Raw genomic sequence first — 16,724 nt, 5'->3', positions numbered from 1 at the left:
GGATGTTTCTGATATACTCATATGCCAAGAAAAAGTATTACTTTCTTTCATCCTTGAGCAATCCAAACTCATATTTAATAACTGAAACTTGGCATGGTGATCAGTTTTCAATAAAGGTTACACATGTTTTGCCAGGGAAGTATATTTAACTGGAGTTGAACTATCTATTCCTGAAAAATTATCAGAATTGCATGGTGTGTCCTTTTCATCAAGTAAAGGGCCTTCAGCTTGCAAATGCCTATCCTATGAATGACTTGAAAAAGTAAATGTAGTTAAACAAACAAACAAAAAGTGTGGTCTTACTCTATGCCAGTTATCCCAAATTGTTAGTCTGGGTTAAAATAATATCTCAGTAGGAAAGGAGTGAAAAATACTTCAGATGTAAGTGCAACACACACAGACATTGTGAAGGGAGTTGATCACTTTCTCTGAGATACCAAATATCCATTAAAAAAGTGGATTATGGGTGCCTTCTGTTAAGAGAACTAGGAGGTAAAAAATGGTATAGCAAAAAGCTTGGGGAAGGAAAAGAAACTGTCTCCTTGGCCAACTGCATTGGAATGGGCTAGAAATTCCATCTAAGCTATAGCAATTTCAGAAGGGCTCTGCCAAGGCATTTCATTTAGCAGGATGTCTTATTTTCAAGGGTTATAATTAGATACCGTAGCAAATTAACAGATAAGGGCACTACTTAAAACATACTTCCTCTTTGAGGAAAGAGAAAACCAAATTCCAGCTTTCAAAGTTAGCCTTTGAGGGAAGGCAAGGCAAGGCAACCCAGGACACACTCCGTGGCTTTTGATTCTGCTCAGGACTTGGTACTCCAGCCTGTTTCCAACACAGAGCCATCAGAAAATGTTGTCCTACTGGGGGTACACAACTGAATCTTGCCCTGAGAGCCCCACCGAAAAGGTAAGGTGTGGAAGAAAGCATGACAAACTTTACTCTTTCTGAAGATTTTCATACACTGCCAATCCATGAAGAGAGCAGGGAGGTCTGTCACAGAACAGGGGGAAGGTTGGCAGAACCCACAGGATTCCTGCAGGATGCAGGAAAAGAAGAGCAACTGCAAATCTCTGTTTTTTACTGACCTATTCTCAGCAAAGAAAATAGCCCTGCCACTGAAGTCAGTGTCAACCAGTCTCACCATTTCTTACTTATTTCTTATCAATACAGCTTCACTGAATTCAAATTATCTCAGCCAAAGGTTCCACCAGGAAAAGCAACATCCCATCCCTAAACCTTTTGCTTAACTCAGTTTCTGTGGATTCTCTTCATAGCTCCAAGAAAAAAATAAAAGAGATTAATGCTGTTAGGTAGGATATTGATAAGTCTGCACAAGAGGTGAGTGAAGAAAGAAGCTGGACTTTCTTTACAACCCATTTTTTAGCCTCTCCTTGATGCTGTTGGAAGCTGGCAACTACCTGGATATTCGCTGCCCCCACAAATGGCTCATTCCTGAAGCCATAGTTCTGTCCTATGGTTATTGACATGGAAATGACTGTGACTCACAGGTTCAACACTGTGACTTGACTGCTTCGTGATAGGCTGTTACATTTTCCTTTTCTCCAGAATTTCATTAAAAAATACTTATTCACATCACAGCTAATACGTTCTTCTGTGCCTATTTTACTCTTGTATCTACTCACATTTAAAATGCTGTAGGCAGTGCCATGCAGTCACTTTCCTATAACAATAAAAGCTTGTTTCTTTTTGTCACCATACTACACCTAGCACAGCATATTCTGGGACTAAGAAAAGTCTAGAAATGGGGTCTAAATTCACAAGCTCCCTAGAGGTTTGTAAATCACCACGTACCTGTCTGTCAAGCCATGGTAGCATGGTGCATGTTTCCTTCACCATGAGAAGAAAAAAGAAAACATGCTCACACAGACTTTGCCCAAGGCCAGGTCAGACTAATTGCACAGATTGAAGGGGATGGGCAGATATTCAGTAAATGCATGTGGGAATTGGTCACCCCATGCAGCTGATGGGAAGGACCACAGAGAGCTGCAGAAACCAAACAACTTTCCCTCATGTGCTTCTCTCTTCTGTGCACCAAAGGTCTGAAACAAAGAGTTCACTGATGAATAAACCCTCCAGCAGCACAGAGACTGCTCCTCATGGCTAAATAAATGCTTTCTGTACCAGTAAACACAAGATTGGCATAAACTAACAAAATAAGCAGAATGAATTAGCACTTAACTGATGGAAGACACATTTTAACCAATGTAGCAGCACTAAAATTGCCCTCCATTCCCAAACAACATTTTTAATCAAGCTCTTACCTTAAATTAAATGTGAGTAGTTAAATATTTCACTCACAGTATTTAAATTTTCTGTGTGACATTCTGAACCACTGCTTCAGGTGCTTCCAGTACAGTGGGGTCTTGGCCACTGTTAAGCATCTGGCCAGGGAACTAAACTTTTGTCCTTCAAGGTCATATTTTCAGTGTGTCTGCAGAACACTGAGAGGCACAAAAGTTAAGTGGTTTCAATATTCACACGGGCTGTACAGAAGGGGCCTCTTGTGATTCACCAGTTCTTAGAAGAGAAGGGAGCTAACGACCAAAGCAGAGTGGGAATTTTAGAATCTCATCATATCACTGTAACAAAAATGTAAGCACCTAGAGGGAGCCACAGGACTTAAACAAACATCCTTTCTGAGGGCCAAAGTTACAACGTAATACAGAGCAGGACCAATCCCTTTTTAGGTGATGAAATATGGAGCCAAAGCTACACACATATGGATTTGGACATTCTGTCTGGTCGAGAACTTTTCAGACATAGAAGAATCTAGCTTAACTTTTTTTAATGACTTCTTCTTTAAATGAACACCAGAGCTGTTAGTACTGTGGTATGTCCTGCAGCACTGCCCAGACCCCTTTTGGGAAACATCCATGCAAACTCTTCTAGTCCCCAGCCTTAGCCCACCAGCCCCTTAAATTCACCCTGCATTTTCTAAACAGGGAGATGTTTTAATGCTTCAAAGAGGTTTCTAGGCTCTTTCTTTCTCCTAATCCAGTGGGTAAGCTAGGTGCCCTCCACTGAGTCACTACTGCCTATTGTGTAAGACAATGGAAAGAAAAGTGGAAGATTTTATCAATAGAAAGACTCTTTGGCAATCAGTTCTCAGAGGATAAAAATTATAGATTCATCTCACAATGACTATGTCTTCACTCATAGGATGCCAACATCCAAAATTATTAACTGGTGTAAATACTCTATCTTAATTACTTTCACATTTATTCATAGCCTTGGCTGCACTCATTCTCTTAAGTCCTAAATCTATTCTACAGAGAGTTTAGCTAATTTACTTAAGGAAACTTTAAAGGAGTTCAGAAGCAAATGCTTCTTTTTTAAGTTGAGCTCTATAATTCATCCACAAATGGATGGTATTCTGTCTCCCATTAAAAAAAAAAAAAAAAAAAGATAAAGTTGTGAAAAATTACTGTTGCAATACCAGGCACACAACTCTGTGTGCCCACAAACTGGATGTACCAGAATTAAAGATGCCCATGCCATCGCCTCTTGGCCCCTTTCTTGCATTACAGGATCACAAGCTACTTTCCAGAGAAGTTCTGTGTCACTCACTGATTGCTCAAGGTAGGTGTTGTGCAGTGTCAGACAGATTTATACCTTTCCTAAATTCCACCTAAGGCTTCTCATTGACTTGGTATCCCTGAAGGCCCAGGGCCTGCCAGTAGGAAGCACTTGGCACAAAGACTTAGGTGGAATTTAGACTGGCTGAATCTGGAGCCTAATGAGCAGCTATTCCTTATTTTGTTTCTTCCTCATTGTGCAGAGCGTGGCCCCGGGCCTCAATTACTGCATGCTATTCAATCCCTACTCAGAATGCACCATTATTAATTTCCTCATGTTTCCTCATTACTGATTTCCTATGGCACTTCTTGTCCCCACTTCTCAGTGCCCTGCTTCGTTGACAGTCTGTGATGTGAGCAGTGAATCTCTCATCCAGCAAGGATGAGCAGCCTAAACTCTTCTGCCCATGGTGAGGTGTCTCAGGTAATATTTTGTGCCACTAACTATCCACGTACCTCTTCACTGATAGTGAAGGCTGTGCTGTTGTCTGTGGCAAAGCTTCCCTGGAAGCTATGGAGCCACAAAAACTGTCCTTCAGCAATACCACCAGAGCATCATTATGCAGTGTCTACGTCAAAAATCCAAGAGTACTTGCCATATTGCTCTCATTAAGTGAGCAAAGGACTGTTATCATAGAGTAATGAGCTCCTGCTGGCCCATTAACGTTGGAGCAGAGCTGGAGGCATTTATGGAAACAATGTGGAAAGCCTGGTATTTATTCTCAGAGCAGGCAGCACTGATCCTTTCTCCCAGTGTTCTCCTACAATGTCTTTATTCCTGTTCAAATGAGGGGAATATTTATCTAATCATTTCCTCTGCGGGATGCTGGTGAAGGGAAACAACAGATGTTCTTGAGTTTAGCATAGCAAATAGTTTAAAAATACATCTTGGGTGAATCAACTGTCCAGGTCAATTTATCCACAACGCTGCGTGGGAGGAACCACTGAAAGATGGCAGAGGTGTTGTTTACTATCCTGTGATTACTTACCTCATTAGCACAAATTTAATTGCAAATACTCCTGGTTAAACTCAGGAGCACTTTGCTGCTAAGCTCTCCCTTACTCATACAAATTCGAACGCATTATGCACAAGAAGCAGATATCTCGTGTATTTTCTGGTTTTCTCCTATCTGTTTTGTTAGGAAGCACGTTACCAAGTCAGATTACATTCCTCAGAAGCACCACTTTTACTCAAACAAAGACACTCGGAACTTAGCCAGGAAGAAATGTTTGAAAAATCCTCGAGCAATGAGAGCCGACTCCTCCTTGGTGTGTGTTGAAACCCGTTTATGAATTTGTCCAGTATTACAGCTTTCCTTCCTTAGTACCAAAATGTTGCCGTTTCTCATACATGCAAAGAAATAGCGAACAACAGAGCAGGTGTGTCATCTTCCCGAGTCTTCAGGCAGGTCTGCCAAAGTCTCCCTGCTCCCATCAGCTTCAGAAACCGGGAGAAAGGTGAAATGAGCAAAAACAGCTTCATTTCAGGATTACACAGGCAAGAAAGGGATTTGATAGTAACACTCCTCAAGAATGTTCTGAGAAGCCAAATCTGTAGTAAAACACTTCACTGTTATTAACAGAGGTTATGAGTTAAAGATTGCTAATTAAAAGGTGAGAAATACTGAAAAACAACAGCCTGAGACAGGGAGGATGGGGAAGATCTCTGCCACATAGTTTTTCCACAGGGTGCTGGAAGATGGTCAAAGAGCAAAACCCTTTCTTGCAGCAAAAAAAGGGATTCTTCCAGGGAGACAGGTAAGTTAGAAGTTCCAGAGGCTATTCGACAGCATTTCCTTAAATATTTCACACAGATAATCATGAGAGAATCCTTCAAAGGAGGGTGCCAAAAATCATATTAATAGTAATCCCAATACCTGGCTTCTTCAGAGACAGCTCCACAGAGAACGTGGTCTTCTCACACATACATTTCCCTGCATCTTCTAGGATATACCAAACCTAGCACCCATCAGTGAGGATCATCCTCTGGTTAGTTAACAGCTGGTAATTTCTCAAGTTTTCCTTATTTTTCTGTGACTCCTCCATTGAGTCTGGAAAAACACAATGCATTGGCCCCATGCATGCAAAAAAATCACAAACAAATGAATAAATAAGAATTCATCCTCTTCGCTATGTGCAAGTGTCCCCACATTACATGCAAGACTTAAAAAAGGATGCTTATTGTGGAGTTCTTGTGTGCACCAGTCCCACTGTGGGAGTCACTTATTTAAGTTATTGTTAGAGTTTGGGGAACATCTAAATTCAAAGATGAAGCAAACTCATTAAAACAATGACAGATGGGGCAAACCCATTAAAGCAAGGATGTCTAAGCTTGATTTCAAAAAGAAAAAAAAAGTATAAAGCTCTTCGTTTTCCATAAACAACTCAGTGGTATTTTTGCCAACTCAACTACCCTTGAATTGCTTGAAAGAGAAAAGTTGCTGCATTGGTGGTGCTAAATTGTGTGAGGGTACTGGCTGCCTCTGCCAGCGGCTGGTGAGGTTGAGTGGATGGTACTTGATGGGGGGGATCAGCATTTCTGGAAATAGATGCCTGAATCTCAGGCAGGAGTTATCACCCTGAGGGAAACTCAGTGGGAATCACAACCTGAACTCTTGTTGGGAATCGGACCCCTGAGGCTAAGCCCTGATTAGTTACAGGCTCTCAGGGAAGAAACACTGGGCTGATGTGTCATAAGTACAAGTGAAAGTCATCATCAAGCCTCTCCCTTGCATGGAGATCCTTTCCTCTGGGGTGTGAAAACCTCCTGGCTGCACAGCAGAAAAAAAGCACCTCATGGTCCAGAGACCTCCTGGCATCAGCACTTAAACCTCAGCAACACTAATTCTTACAGGGGAATGAAAGACTAACAGCACACTCCTACAGCACCTCACTGCAGGGTATTTGATCTAGAGCAATGCTGTTGAATGGTGACAATAACAATTTCGGGGTCTTTCTGACCTCGTTCACAGAATCACAGAATCACTTAAGTTGGAAAAGCCCTCTAAGATCATCCAGCCAACCATTAACCCGGCACTGCCAAGCACACCACTAAACTGGGTTGCACACCTACATTTCTTTCAAAAACCTCCTGGAAAAATAAAATAACTACCAACAAGATATGGTCGGGCTTTCAAAAAGCAGGTGAGAATAGATATGACCACGGGCACTGCTGACATTTTCAGCATGAACATTTATGATTCCAAGTCTGCATGTGCCATCTGTGTATGTATTCATTTACTGCTGCTTGAAACCTGCCTGGAATTGCTTGCAGTCTTCAGAGATGTGCCCTTTGCACTGTACTAATAATCCACAAGTATAACTGCCAGCTGAGCAGGCGTTTATTTCTGTTTAACAAAAACAAAATACCCCATGTAAGAACAGATAAATAAACTTGAGCTCAGATGCACTTTATTATGGCTATACAATTCATGGGAAAAAAAAAAAAAAACCACCAAAAAACACCAAAACAAAAAACAACCAACAGATACCCAAAAGACAGGTCTGCTTGAGTAGAACATAGGAAGGCAATTTGGTGGTTACAGCTCTGGACTGTCTCATCCTTCTCAGTGAGAAGAGGTCCTGTGGAAGGATGGTGGATACTCAGCACTGCACTCTCCAGAGTGTGTCTTGCATAGCAAGTGTGTGTGCAGTCCTTCACACTTTCCTCTTCTCTTGTTCATAGTGCAGTTGGGGTCAGATAATTTGAGTGGGGTCAGATAACATGGGTGGCAAGGGACATAACAAACCTTCCAGGTGCCCAGTCTCCTCTAATGAACTTCATACACTTCACCTACATCCTTGTTAGGGTAAAACTCAGCACAGCACCAAGGGTTACGGAATTGCTGCTTTTGATGAAGCAGCAACAGGGGGTACTATTAGATATGACCCAGCATCATGGTTTCCTTCCCAGTTCTCCAGGACTGGAGCACAGTCCCTGGCCCTGTAGGCTGTCTACTGCAGCATGCTGTGGAGATAACAGAATGCAATCCTAGAGATGCCAGTAAAGCAACTCATTGTCTGATCCTGAGGACCCCGTGCCACAATCTTTCCCGAAGTCTGCAGACCCTGATTCCATCAGCTGCTCTCACAGACAACCAAATCAAAGGGGATAAGCTGCACGTTATAGTCTCTGAGAGCCAGTTTGTTGAAAATTGAGTTCCAAACTTAAGCTTTAAAATAAACATACCAAGATAAGCAGGTTGGTCTTTGTTTCAGGTACAATCACCTTGACTTTTTTATTATTGTTGATATTCTTAAAGTTTTAATGTGTGATGCCATTTCCTGATGGCTGTCTCTGCTCCAGAAGCCTGTGCTCTTCCATCACCTTGGCTTCTTCCTGTCTTTTGGGGTTTTTATAACAGGTGATTAGTTTAACACTGACTCAGGCTAGACACTAAGGCCTTTCACTCAGTCATTTTTACTCTGCCCTGCACTTGCAGTGGATTGGATTACTGCTTGGACTGGCCACTCATATGGGTTGCCAGCATCAGAGAATAATTCTTTTCCCAAAGTGGGTGAGCAGCACCGGCAGCAAGCCTATGGCAACCCCACTTGCACAATAAAATGTTGTAGATGTGAAAGAAACTTCCTCCTACCTAGAGAGGGAGAGAAACACACAGAGGCCACCACAGTCTAGCATGGCAAGTGCTGCAGCAGACTTCTTTCTGTTCCAGCAAAGCATCATCTAGAAAAATGTCATTGCACATCCCAAGGCAAGAGGGACACAAATTCTGTGCAATTCTCTATCTGGATTAGGCAATCCCTGAAGTCGGCTTTGAACAGCACAGAAGCGTGCTGTGTTCTGAGTTAGTGGAAGGAAAGTTTTAGAGAAAATTGGGAAATTCAGAGCAAACTGAGACTTGGAGAAATGGTTTGCTGGCGACAGAAGGCATGTTAACATAAGTCTGTCCTAAGAAAACATCATTTAGGTTGTTATGTAGGCTGGGAAAGCATTAGCTGTGAGCAGTTGCAAATTTAATGCATTTAATTTCCACACTTAGGACCATTAAATCACAGTCCCTGTCGTTCAAGGGAGGAAAAGGAAACCTTTTGCCTTGTGCTTCATTAGTGAAAACAGAATGTGTTGATCTTTACATGGGATGTTCAAATGCAGGTGTCACTGGACTCCCCAAATGCCTGCAAATATACACTTTTTTTAAAGCACCCTGCCAACATTTACACAATTCAAAATCAAGACTCAGATGAAAGTGGGCCACATCTTTTTAACATGAGCTTACAAATACCTCACACGTGTCTTCCTGAATTATCCAGAAACACTGCGATCAAGTTTATTTTAATGAAAGATTGTGAAAGCAACTTGTATTATTTCAGCCTGTAATACTCAAGCCTTCTCTTCCTGAAACTGCTGAAGTTCTGGCACTTATTTTTAAGATATCAGATCACTTATCTGCTTTTGAAGCATTCTTGTTCTCCTATTTCTAATAAGGGATGTGATTTTTATTTTAATGTTGGCCTCGAGAGATCCTGCGCCTGAAATCTGGACTTGGAAAACACTGCATTGCTTAGGAGATCTGTAAATTAACGTTTATAGTAAGAGGAAATAAATGAAAAGCAACTGATGGGGGAAAAAATATCCAGAGAACTGCAAGTTTTCACATCAGAGGTCTTCTCCCGAGACTAAGCTAAAAGGGAGGTTTAGATCTAAAACTGTTGGCATATGGTTTGGATGCTCATTCCTAAAGTGGCTGTCAGAGAGATTTAAGAGCACAAGCCCTGGATGGGAGTCACAGCTGGGACCTGGCAGCAGTGCTGTGGGGGCTGTGCACACCACCACCTTCCCTCTCCGGGCATCCTCCTGGTAGTTCACCAGCCTTCATCCCTACACACTAATCCTTTTTTTGTACCGGTGGTTCCTGGCACATCCTCTGCCAAGACACGGACTTTGTGCAGAAAAAAAACCTGCTCTGTTTTTTAGTGCCGAAGTTATTAATGATTAACATTCGTAATGCAAAACCGGTAAAACCGGTCGTCTAAAATAAAGCCGGGCATTTTATTATTATTTTAGGGTTTAATTTAGTCATCGCGAGCTACTTCGGCTCATGTTTGCAAATCACTGTAGGGCTGGGACTTCACCCCTCCGGCCCGACCAGTTCTGGTGAACGGCCGGCGGCGCCGAGGGGGGGGAGATCTGCCGCAGACCCCGCCGGGATGACCGGGACAGATCCCACGGCGGGGGACAAGAACAAAACCAGCCGTGTGGGAAAGGGACAGAGACCATCGGGGGGACCGGGACAGAGCCCACCGGCCGGGAGAAGGACAGGGACAGAGCCTACCGGGGGAAACCGGGACAGCGCCCGGCGGGGAGGATCGGGACACAGCCAGCCGTGGGGGACGAGGACACAGCCCGCCGGGCTACGGGGACAGAGCCCGCCAGGGGGGACAGAGAGTTGCGGCGCCGGCTCGCCATTGCCCTCTGCAGGAGCCGGGCCGCCCTCCCGCCGGTCAGCCCGGTCCGTTCGCTGCGGTTCCCTGTTGGGTTGTGTGTGTTCTGTTTTTTTGGGATTGTTTTGTAACTTTTTTTTTTTCTTCTTCTTTTTTAAGGCCATTTCCAGTCTCCCACCCCGTCCCGGCCTCTGGCACCGCCGTGACCGAGGCTGCCCGGCCGCACCTCCTCGGACCACTGGGTCCCTGCGACGGCGGGAGCCGAAGAGCAGCCCAAGGCTGGCACTGGAGTGTGGAGCGTGAGGACTGGGAAGAGCCGACTGTCGGGGCGCTTGGGGAAATGAACAAAAAGGGACCAAAAAAAAAAAGTACAAAAGAGAGGAGGGAAAAAGGGAAAAGAAAAATTAGGGACAAAAAAATAAAGAAAACATAAAAATAGAAAAGGAAAATTCCTGAAGGAAAATAACTTTTAGGTTAAGGGAAGGACGGTGAGGCACGGCCGGCCGCTCAGGATGCTCCGTTCCGCTTCCTCTCCTTCCACGCCGGGCCGCCGATTCCCGGCGGGAATTCCCACCCTACCGCCGGTGAAGGAGACCCCGTGGCTCGCAGGCATCCCCAGCGCGTGTGTCCCGCGTCCAGTCCCCCCTTCACGCCGTCACCGCCTGCGTCACGAACCGCTCGGGGCGGAGCCCCAGCTCCTTTACGCTTCCCACCCCCCGCCCCCCGCCACGAGCCCAGCCCAGCCCAGCCCGTCCCGTCCCGTCCTGTCCCGCCCGGGCCGCCCCTCCGTTCTCCCCCTTTCCCCACATGTCCGTTTGTTGTGGCCGTCTCTATGGCGGCGGGGGCGGCGCGCCCGCGAGGTGAGGTGATAAGAGGGGGCGGCGGCGAGAGCCCCGCGCAGTGCCGAGCGGGGCGCGGCGGCGGCGGGGCGCGCATCTCTCCTACCCTCCCTTCGTCCATCAATCCATCCCTTCCCTCCCTCCTTTTTTTCCCCACTGGAATCACCGCGCCCCGTCCGTCCTGCCCGGCTCCCCACATGGCCGCGGCTCCTTGGGAAGCGCCCCGCGCCGCCGCGCTGCCGGTGCCGCGTTGCCGGGCGGCGGCCGTCGCCTCCTCCTCTTCGCCTTCATCCCCGCGGCGCCGCTAGCGTCCCGCAAACTGCTCTGCGCCCCGCCGAGCCACAAGAAGGAGAAGGGTGCTCCAGCGGCCCCGCCCCGGTGGCGGCGCTGCGCCGGGTCCCCGCGGCTGGACGGCGCGTCCCAGCCGCCCTCTCTCCCTCTGCTCCACGACGGCGGCGGCGGCGGCTCGGCAGGACGCCCCAGCGCGGATGCGGTGGGTGCTGCGGGGCTCCGCTGCCGCCCTTCCGTCCCTGCATCCCTCCATCCCTGCCCGCCTCGCTGATCCCCTTGTGTCTTCCCCCACCCGCAGGCAGCCCCCTGGCGAGTGCGAGATGGCACTCAGCGGCACGCTCCTCCCTTCCATCGCCACCTTCGCGGCGGGCGCCGCGGGCCGCGAGAAGGCGGCGCGGCCCGCGGGCCCCGGCAACGTGAGTATCGGCGCGGCACGGACGGGGCCGCACGGGACGGGACTGGGCCGGGCGGGGCGGGGGCCGTCGGGCCGGGCGGGTGCGGCCGGCGCTGAGCCGTGCGAATGTCCCCGCAGCGCTGGCGGGAGGAGCTGTCGCAGCTGAAGCGGCCGCCGCCGGCGGTGGCGGCGCGGCCGGCAGAGACGCCGCCGTCGGAGCTGGAAGCCGCCACCGCCGCTCTGGGGCCCCGCCGTGACGCCGAGGAGTTTAACGAGCTGCTGGACTTCGACTTCATCCTCTCCAACTCGCTCATGCACCAGGAGCCCGCCGCCGCCGCCGTGGTGGTGGCCCCCGCCACCACCCCGGCCCCCACAGCCAGCCCCTGCCCTCCCGGGCCCTTCGCGTACCCACTGCCCCGGCCCGAGCCCGCCGGGCTCCTCTACGGTGGCGGCGGCGGCAGCTGCGACGGGGCGCCCGCAGCTGGGTCCGCCGCCCCCTTCAACCTGGCCGACATCACCGACGTGTCGCCCTCGGGAGGCTTCGTGGCCGAGCTCATGCGGCCGGACCTGGACGCGGTGTACCTGCCTGCGCCCGCGGCGCTGCCGCCCCTAGGCAGCCTGCAGGGCAAGTTCGTGGTGAAGGCGATGGGCGACTACAGCCACCCAGGGCTCAGCCCCAAGAGCGGCCCCGCCGCCCCACCGCCCGGCGCCGACGGCCCCGGCAGCCCTTACACCCCGCTGCCGAGGATGTGCCCCAAAATCAAGCAAGAGGCCGCCCCACCGTGCACGCTGGCCCCGCAACCGCACGGGAGCAGCCCCCGAGGAGCCCCCCAGCACGACTTCGCCCTGGGCAGCCGCCAGCTGCCCTCCCGGAGTACGCCTTCACTGGGGCCCGAGGAGATGCTGAGCGGCAGAGACTGTCTCCCCGCCGCCGCGGGGCTGAGCCACCCACCGTTGCCGCTGCCCCCCGGTTACCCCCCGGCCCCCGGTTACCCCACCTTCCTGCCCGAGCAGCTACCGCCCAGCGCGCTCCAGTACCAAGGTGAGTGCCCGCGGTGCTGGGGCAGCGGGTGTGCCCGCTTTGGTGGTGTGCACGGCGGTGCTCATTCCTCCTGTACGCTCCTAGAGCTGATGCCACCGGGGAGCTGCCTGCCCGAGGAGACCAAGCCCAAGAGAGGACGCCGGTCGTGGCCTAGAAAAAGGACAGCCACACACACCTGTGACTACGCGGGCTGCGGCAAAACCTACACCAAGAGCTCTCATCTCAAGGCGCATCTAAGAACTCATACAGGTCAGTTCCAATCTCGGCCTGAGGTGCATGGGGTGAGCCCTTCAGTCAGTGAAAACGTGTAAGCACAGGAGGAGGACTAAAAGCAACAAGGTGTAGTAGTACCCTTTCGCTGCTAGGTTTCTGGGCTTTTTTGTTTTTCCTTCCCCCCTCGGTTATGTGAAGTCCTGTGGAGCCTTTGCTTGTTGGCTTGACATTTTGCTTAATGGTTTACAGTGACTCAGAGAGCAGGTGGGTTTCTTGCCAAGGCACAGTTTGTTACTTCTTTCTTTCTGTGTGGAGAGTTAATTAGCAGGTAGTTGGAAGTCAGCTGGGATTCGTTACTCTAGATGGTGTTGCTCCACTTCTGAGAAGGGAGCAGACCTCTCTGAAAGATACTTCTTGCTTTGCTTGCGGCTAAGTGCTTTGCACTCCTGTAGGGCAGAGGTTTGTGCACCTCTGCTGCTGCTTTTTTGGCAAAACCGTGACGGGGCCCATTGAGAGCGGGGCTTTCAGCTTAGCTGTAGCACAGATGGGGTGCCTCGCCTACCTGTGGGAGGACATCTCTTCCTGAACCAGCACCAAAGAGGCAATTTTAACTGTGGATTGTCTGCAGCTGGTATTGGGATGAAACCTGCCAAAGTGTGTATCTAAGACCTGTTTAGAATTCTGACCTTTCAGCTGTGTCGTGTTGCTGTAACCGAGCCTGTGAAGGCAGGTACAGCCAGCGGGTTTTGCCAGTGTGGGCATTCCGTAACAGTGATTAAATAACCTGGGAATTTGCATGATTTAAATCCCTGGATTGTGAATGCGATTCAAAACTTTCTCCAGAGGAGGAGATGGGAAAGGGAAAAAAAAAATAATGTTGCTGTTGTAGTTAGGCTACATCTTCAGCTAATGGCAGTGAGGGAAAAACAATGTCAAGTGAACAGTGAACATCTGCACCAAGCCGGTCAGCACTGTGTCCAGTGTGTGTAGGACAAGGAGTTTGTAATTGTGAGGGAAGCTCATCCTGCCATCAACAGTGGTTGTGTTATGGTGAAGACACTAGTAAGATTGAGTCCTTAATCAGGCTGAGCTAATGAAAACAGTTTCCGGGTGTTTTTTCCTTCTTCAGACCTACAATTACCTAAATACGTTGTCTGCTGAGCTATTTCTGGTTGCTATTTGATTGTGTAACATTGCCAGTAAAAATACACACTTGTGTTCTCTGAAGCCTTGTGTGGAAGAGGGTGGAAATGAGCATTTTAGTGAAGATTTAAGTGACACCAAAATTGTATAGTGCCCATACATCTTGAAAAGACAGTCTTGGTCTTTTAGTCCTTGTCATTTGTTTATTTGCAACTGCTTCACTGGTTCAACAAATTCATTGCATTTCACTGCCCTTTTTTTTTTTTTTTTTTTTAAGCAGTTCAAAATTCTAGTGCTGCTTGAAAGGTGCCAGAATTGGTACCCACACAAAAAACAAACAAACAAACAAAACCCACAAAAAACCAACCAACCAAACAAACAAAAAAAAACCAACCAAACCAACCAACCAACCAAAAAAAAACAAAAAAAAAAAAAAACACCTAGAAAAACCCACCACAAACAAACCAAAACAACAAAACCCCGAACTGATGGGTTTTATTTTCTGGCTTTTTTTTAAAGGTGAGAAGCCTTATCACTGTGACTGGGAAGGCTGTGGATGGAAGTTTGCCCGATCCGATGAACTTACTCGTCACTACAGAAAACACACAGGCCACCGCCCTTTCCAGTGCCAGCGGTGTGACAGAGCATTTTCCAGGTCGGACCACCTTGCCTTACACATGAAGAGGCACTTCTAGTTGGAAGCAGTGGACCTTTTCCCCAAAGATTCAGTATTTACAGCACAAGGACTGTCTTCCACACGATGGGGAGGAACACAGTTTAAGCACTACAGATAAATCGAGGTGAAGTCTTCCAAAGAGTGGAAAAGAGGGATAACTGCATACGGACGTTGCAACTTTCTTTTTTTATAGTTATACACTTAAAAGTAAGAGAACCAAAAAAAAAAAAACGTTGGGGTTAATGACTGGATTATCTATCATTCCAATTTGTAAATCCAACTTGAATTATTTCCGGACTACAAAATGCCAAGGAGTGACTGGAAGTCACGGATATCAGGGTTAAACAGACTGTGTGTAGTTCGGAGGGTGGGGATATTACACAGGGAAATGACATTCCCTTAATTTTCTTTCAATGCAATATTAGATGTAAATGTCATCTTGTACTTTCTTTTTTTTTTTTTCCTTCTAAAAGCCATTACAATGTTAAAAGAGGAGGAAAAATTCAGGTACAAAATTATATTTTAAAAGCCTATTTCATGGTGCTTAGTGACTGTTGGTTCTAGAGGTACCAAAACCAGGAAGCCAAAGTTCTCAAACTGCTGCATATCTGACAAGGAAATATTTTTTGTCTTCCGATTGCCAATTATGACCTAAATCAGGTGAATAAACCTGGTTTATCTTTTTTTATTAAGAAAATAACTTTATGCAGTCAGTCTGTAATGCACTGTGGTTTCGATGTGCAATAGTTTGTACAATGGTTTATTCCCAAATATGCCTTAAGCAGAACAAATGTTTTCTATATAGTTCTTTACGTAATAAATATGTAATATAAATTTAAGCAAACTTCTATTTTGTATATTTGTAAACTACAAAATAATAACAAAATTTTGTTGGAATTTGTATTTTGCATATTCAAGGTGAAAATAAGTTTTAAATAAACCTATAATATTTTATCTGAATGGTTGCTCTAGTTTTTTTCTATGCATGGACAAGGCCAAAGAAAGTTTATTAAGTATTTGTTAGTGGTTGAGTTTATCAAGGCAAGGAGGGGTTGGTAGCAAAGGCTTGTAGTCTCAAGACTCTGAAAGACAGTATTGTGTAAGTGCAGTGCTGATGTCACATGTCTTTTTAGGGAAAAAGGTGTAAGGAAAATTTTTGCTCTGAATATCAAATTGCCGCTTATCTCACCTGCATGATGAAACTCTGGTTTTACTTTTTTTTAAGTAACTCAGTCTGAATTACTTGTTAGAGGACACACTTCTGCTGAGGACATGGAGACTTCATGCATTCAAAAGATAACAAATTCTAGATTTTTTTTTTTGTAGCCTTCTTTTCAGCATGAAATACTTCTGGCATCTTTTTCTTGGATTTCTTAGATAAGCTGGTGTAACCACTTCAGTGTGAGTGAAGGAAAATCAATGTTGCAAAGAATGAACTTGGCTCGAAGAATAAAGAGTGTGTGCATGAAACATCATTTAGCAGTAATCTACACAGGGAGTTCCTTGTGAAACCTGCTCTGTCCTGGGAATTCGACAGGATATGAAGAGCCAAAATTCCTGTAGGAATGCATACGTATCTGGGGAAGGTGACTATGCGGAGGCTGCATATTGGAGCTGTACACTGAGGACATGTTGCTGCGAGGTCCCCGGAGTGCTTCCATACTTCCAGCTGCACGTGCTCCGCCACAGTCCAGCATGGTGAGCCTGCTGCATGCCCCAGGTCCTCACCAGCACTGTGGTACCTGTCCTTAGGGACCTCATTGTTCTAGCTGCTTTTACAAATCTGTAACCACGAGATGACTTCAACATTAATGCTGAATGAATAGGACCTGCTTTTCTCACTACTCTTTGTGAAGAAAAGAAATGGTTCCTCTTCAGCTAGTTTAAAATGCCAGTCTGCTAGGAATTTGGATGCATATAGTGTCCAATAAAGCTGAGTATGGAAAAAAATAAAATTGCAGGCAAGAGGCATTTTTGCAGTCATTAAAACGAGAGTGGCAATATGGAATTTTTGTTTCCAAATGCGCCTTTGGAATGTTATTAAAGTTCACATTTTGATGTGTTGTTCATGTGGTGGTTGGTTTCATTTCTTTCTAAGTCTGTATAAGTAATATAACAA

General features: G+C 46.8%; 1 protein-coding gene across 1 annotated transcript; it reads left to right on the top strand.

The window, feature by feature from the left end:
* The first annotated feature begins 10,978 nt into the window (after positions 1–10,978).
* Positions 10,979–15,557, top strand: KLF4 (KLF transcription factor 4). The gene is made up of 5 exons (XM_050329971.1): positions 10,979–11,339; positions 11,436–11,553; positions 11,670–12,573; positions 12,658–12,822; positions 14,449–15,557. The coding sequence occupies exons 1-5, from the start codon at positions 11,335–11,337 to the stop codon at positions 14,622–14,624; spliced, it is 1,368 nt and encodes a 455-aa protein (XP_050185928.1). The 5' UTR covers positions 10,979–11,334; the 3' UTR covers positions 14,625–15,557.
* The last annotated feature ends 1,167 nt before the right edge of the window (positions 15,558–16,724 follow it).

The sequence above is a fragment of the Myiozetetes cayanensis genome, unplaced genomic scaffold, assembly GCF_022539395.1.
Source record: "Myiozetetes cayanensis isolate MyiCay16 unplaced genomic scaffold, myiCay2020 scf4, whole genome shotgun sequence".
Lineage (NCBI taxonomy): Eukaryota > Metazoa > Chordata > Aves > Passeriformes > Tyrannidae > Myiozetetes > Myiozetetes cayanensis.
This window is presented reverse-complemented; position numbering and strand designations above follow the sequence as displayed.

Bases quoted from the DNA above. Each gene is read 5' to 3' on its own strand.
- KLF4 (XM_050329971.1), top strand. The intron at 11,554-11,669 runs GTGAGTATCGGC...ATGTCCCCGCAG, and splicing joins GGCCCGCGGGCCCCGGCAAC to CGCTGGCGGGAGGAGCTGTC. The intron at 12,823-14,448 runs GTCAGTTCCAAT...TTTTTTTTAAAG, and splicing joins GCATCTAAGAACTCATACAG to GTGAGAAGCCTTATCACTGT.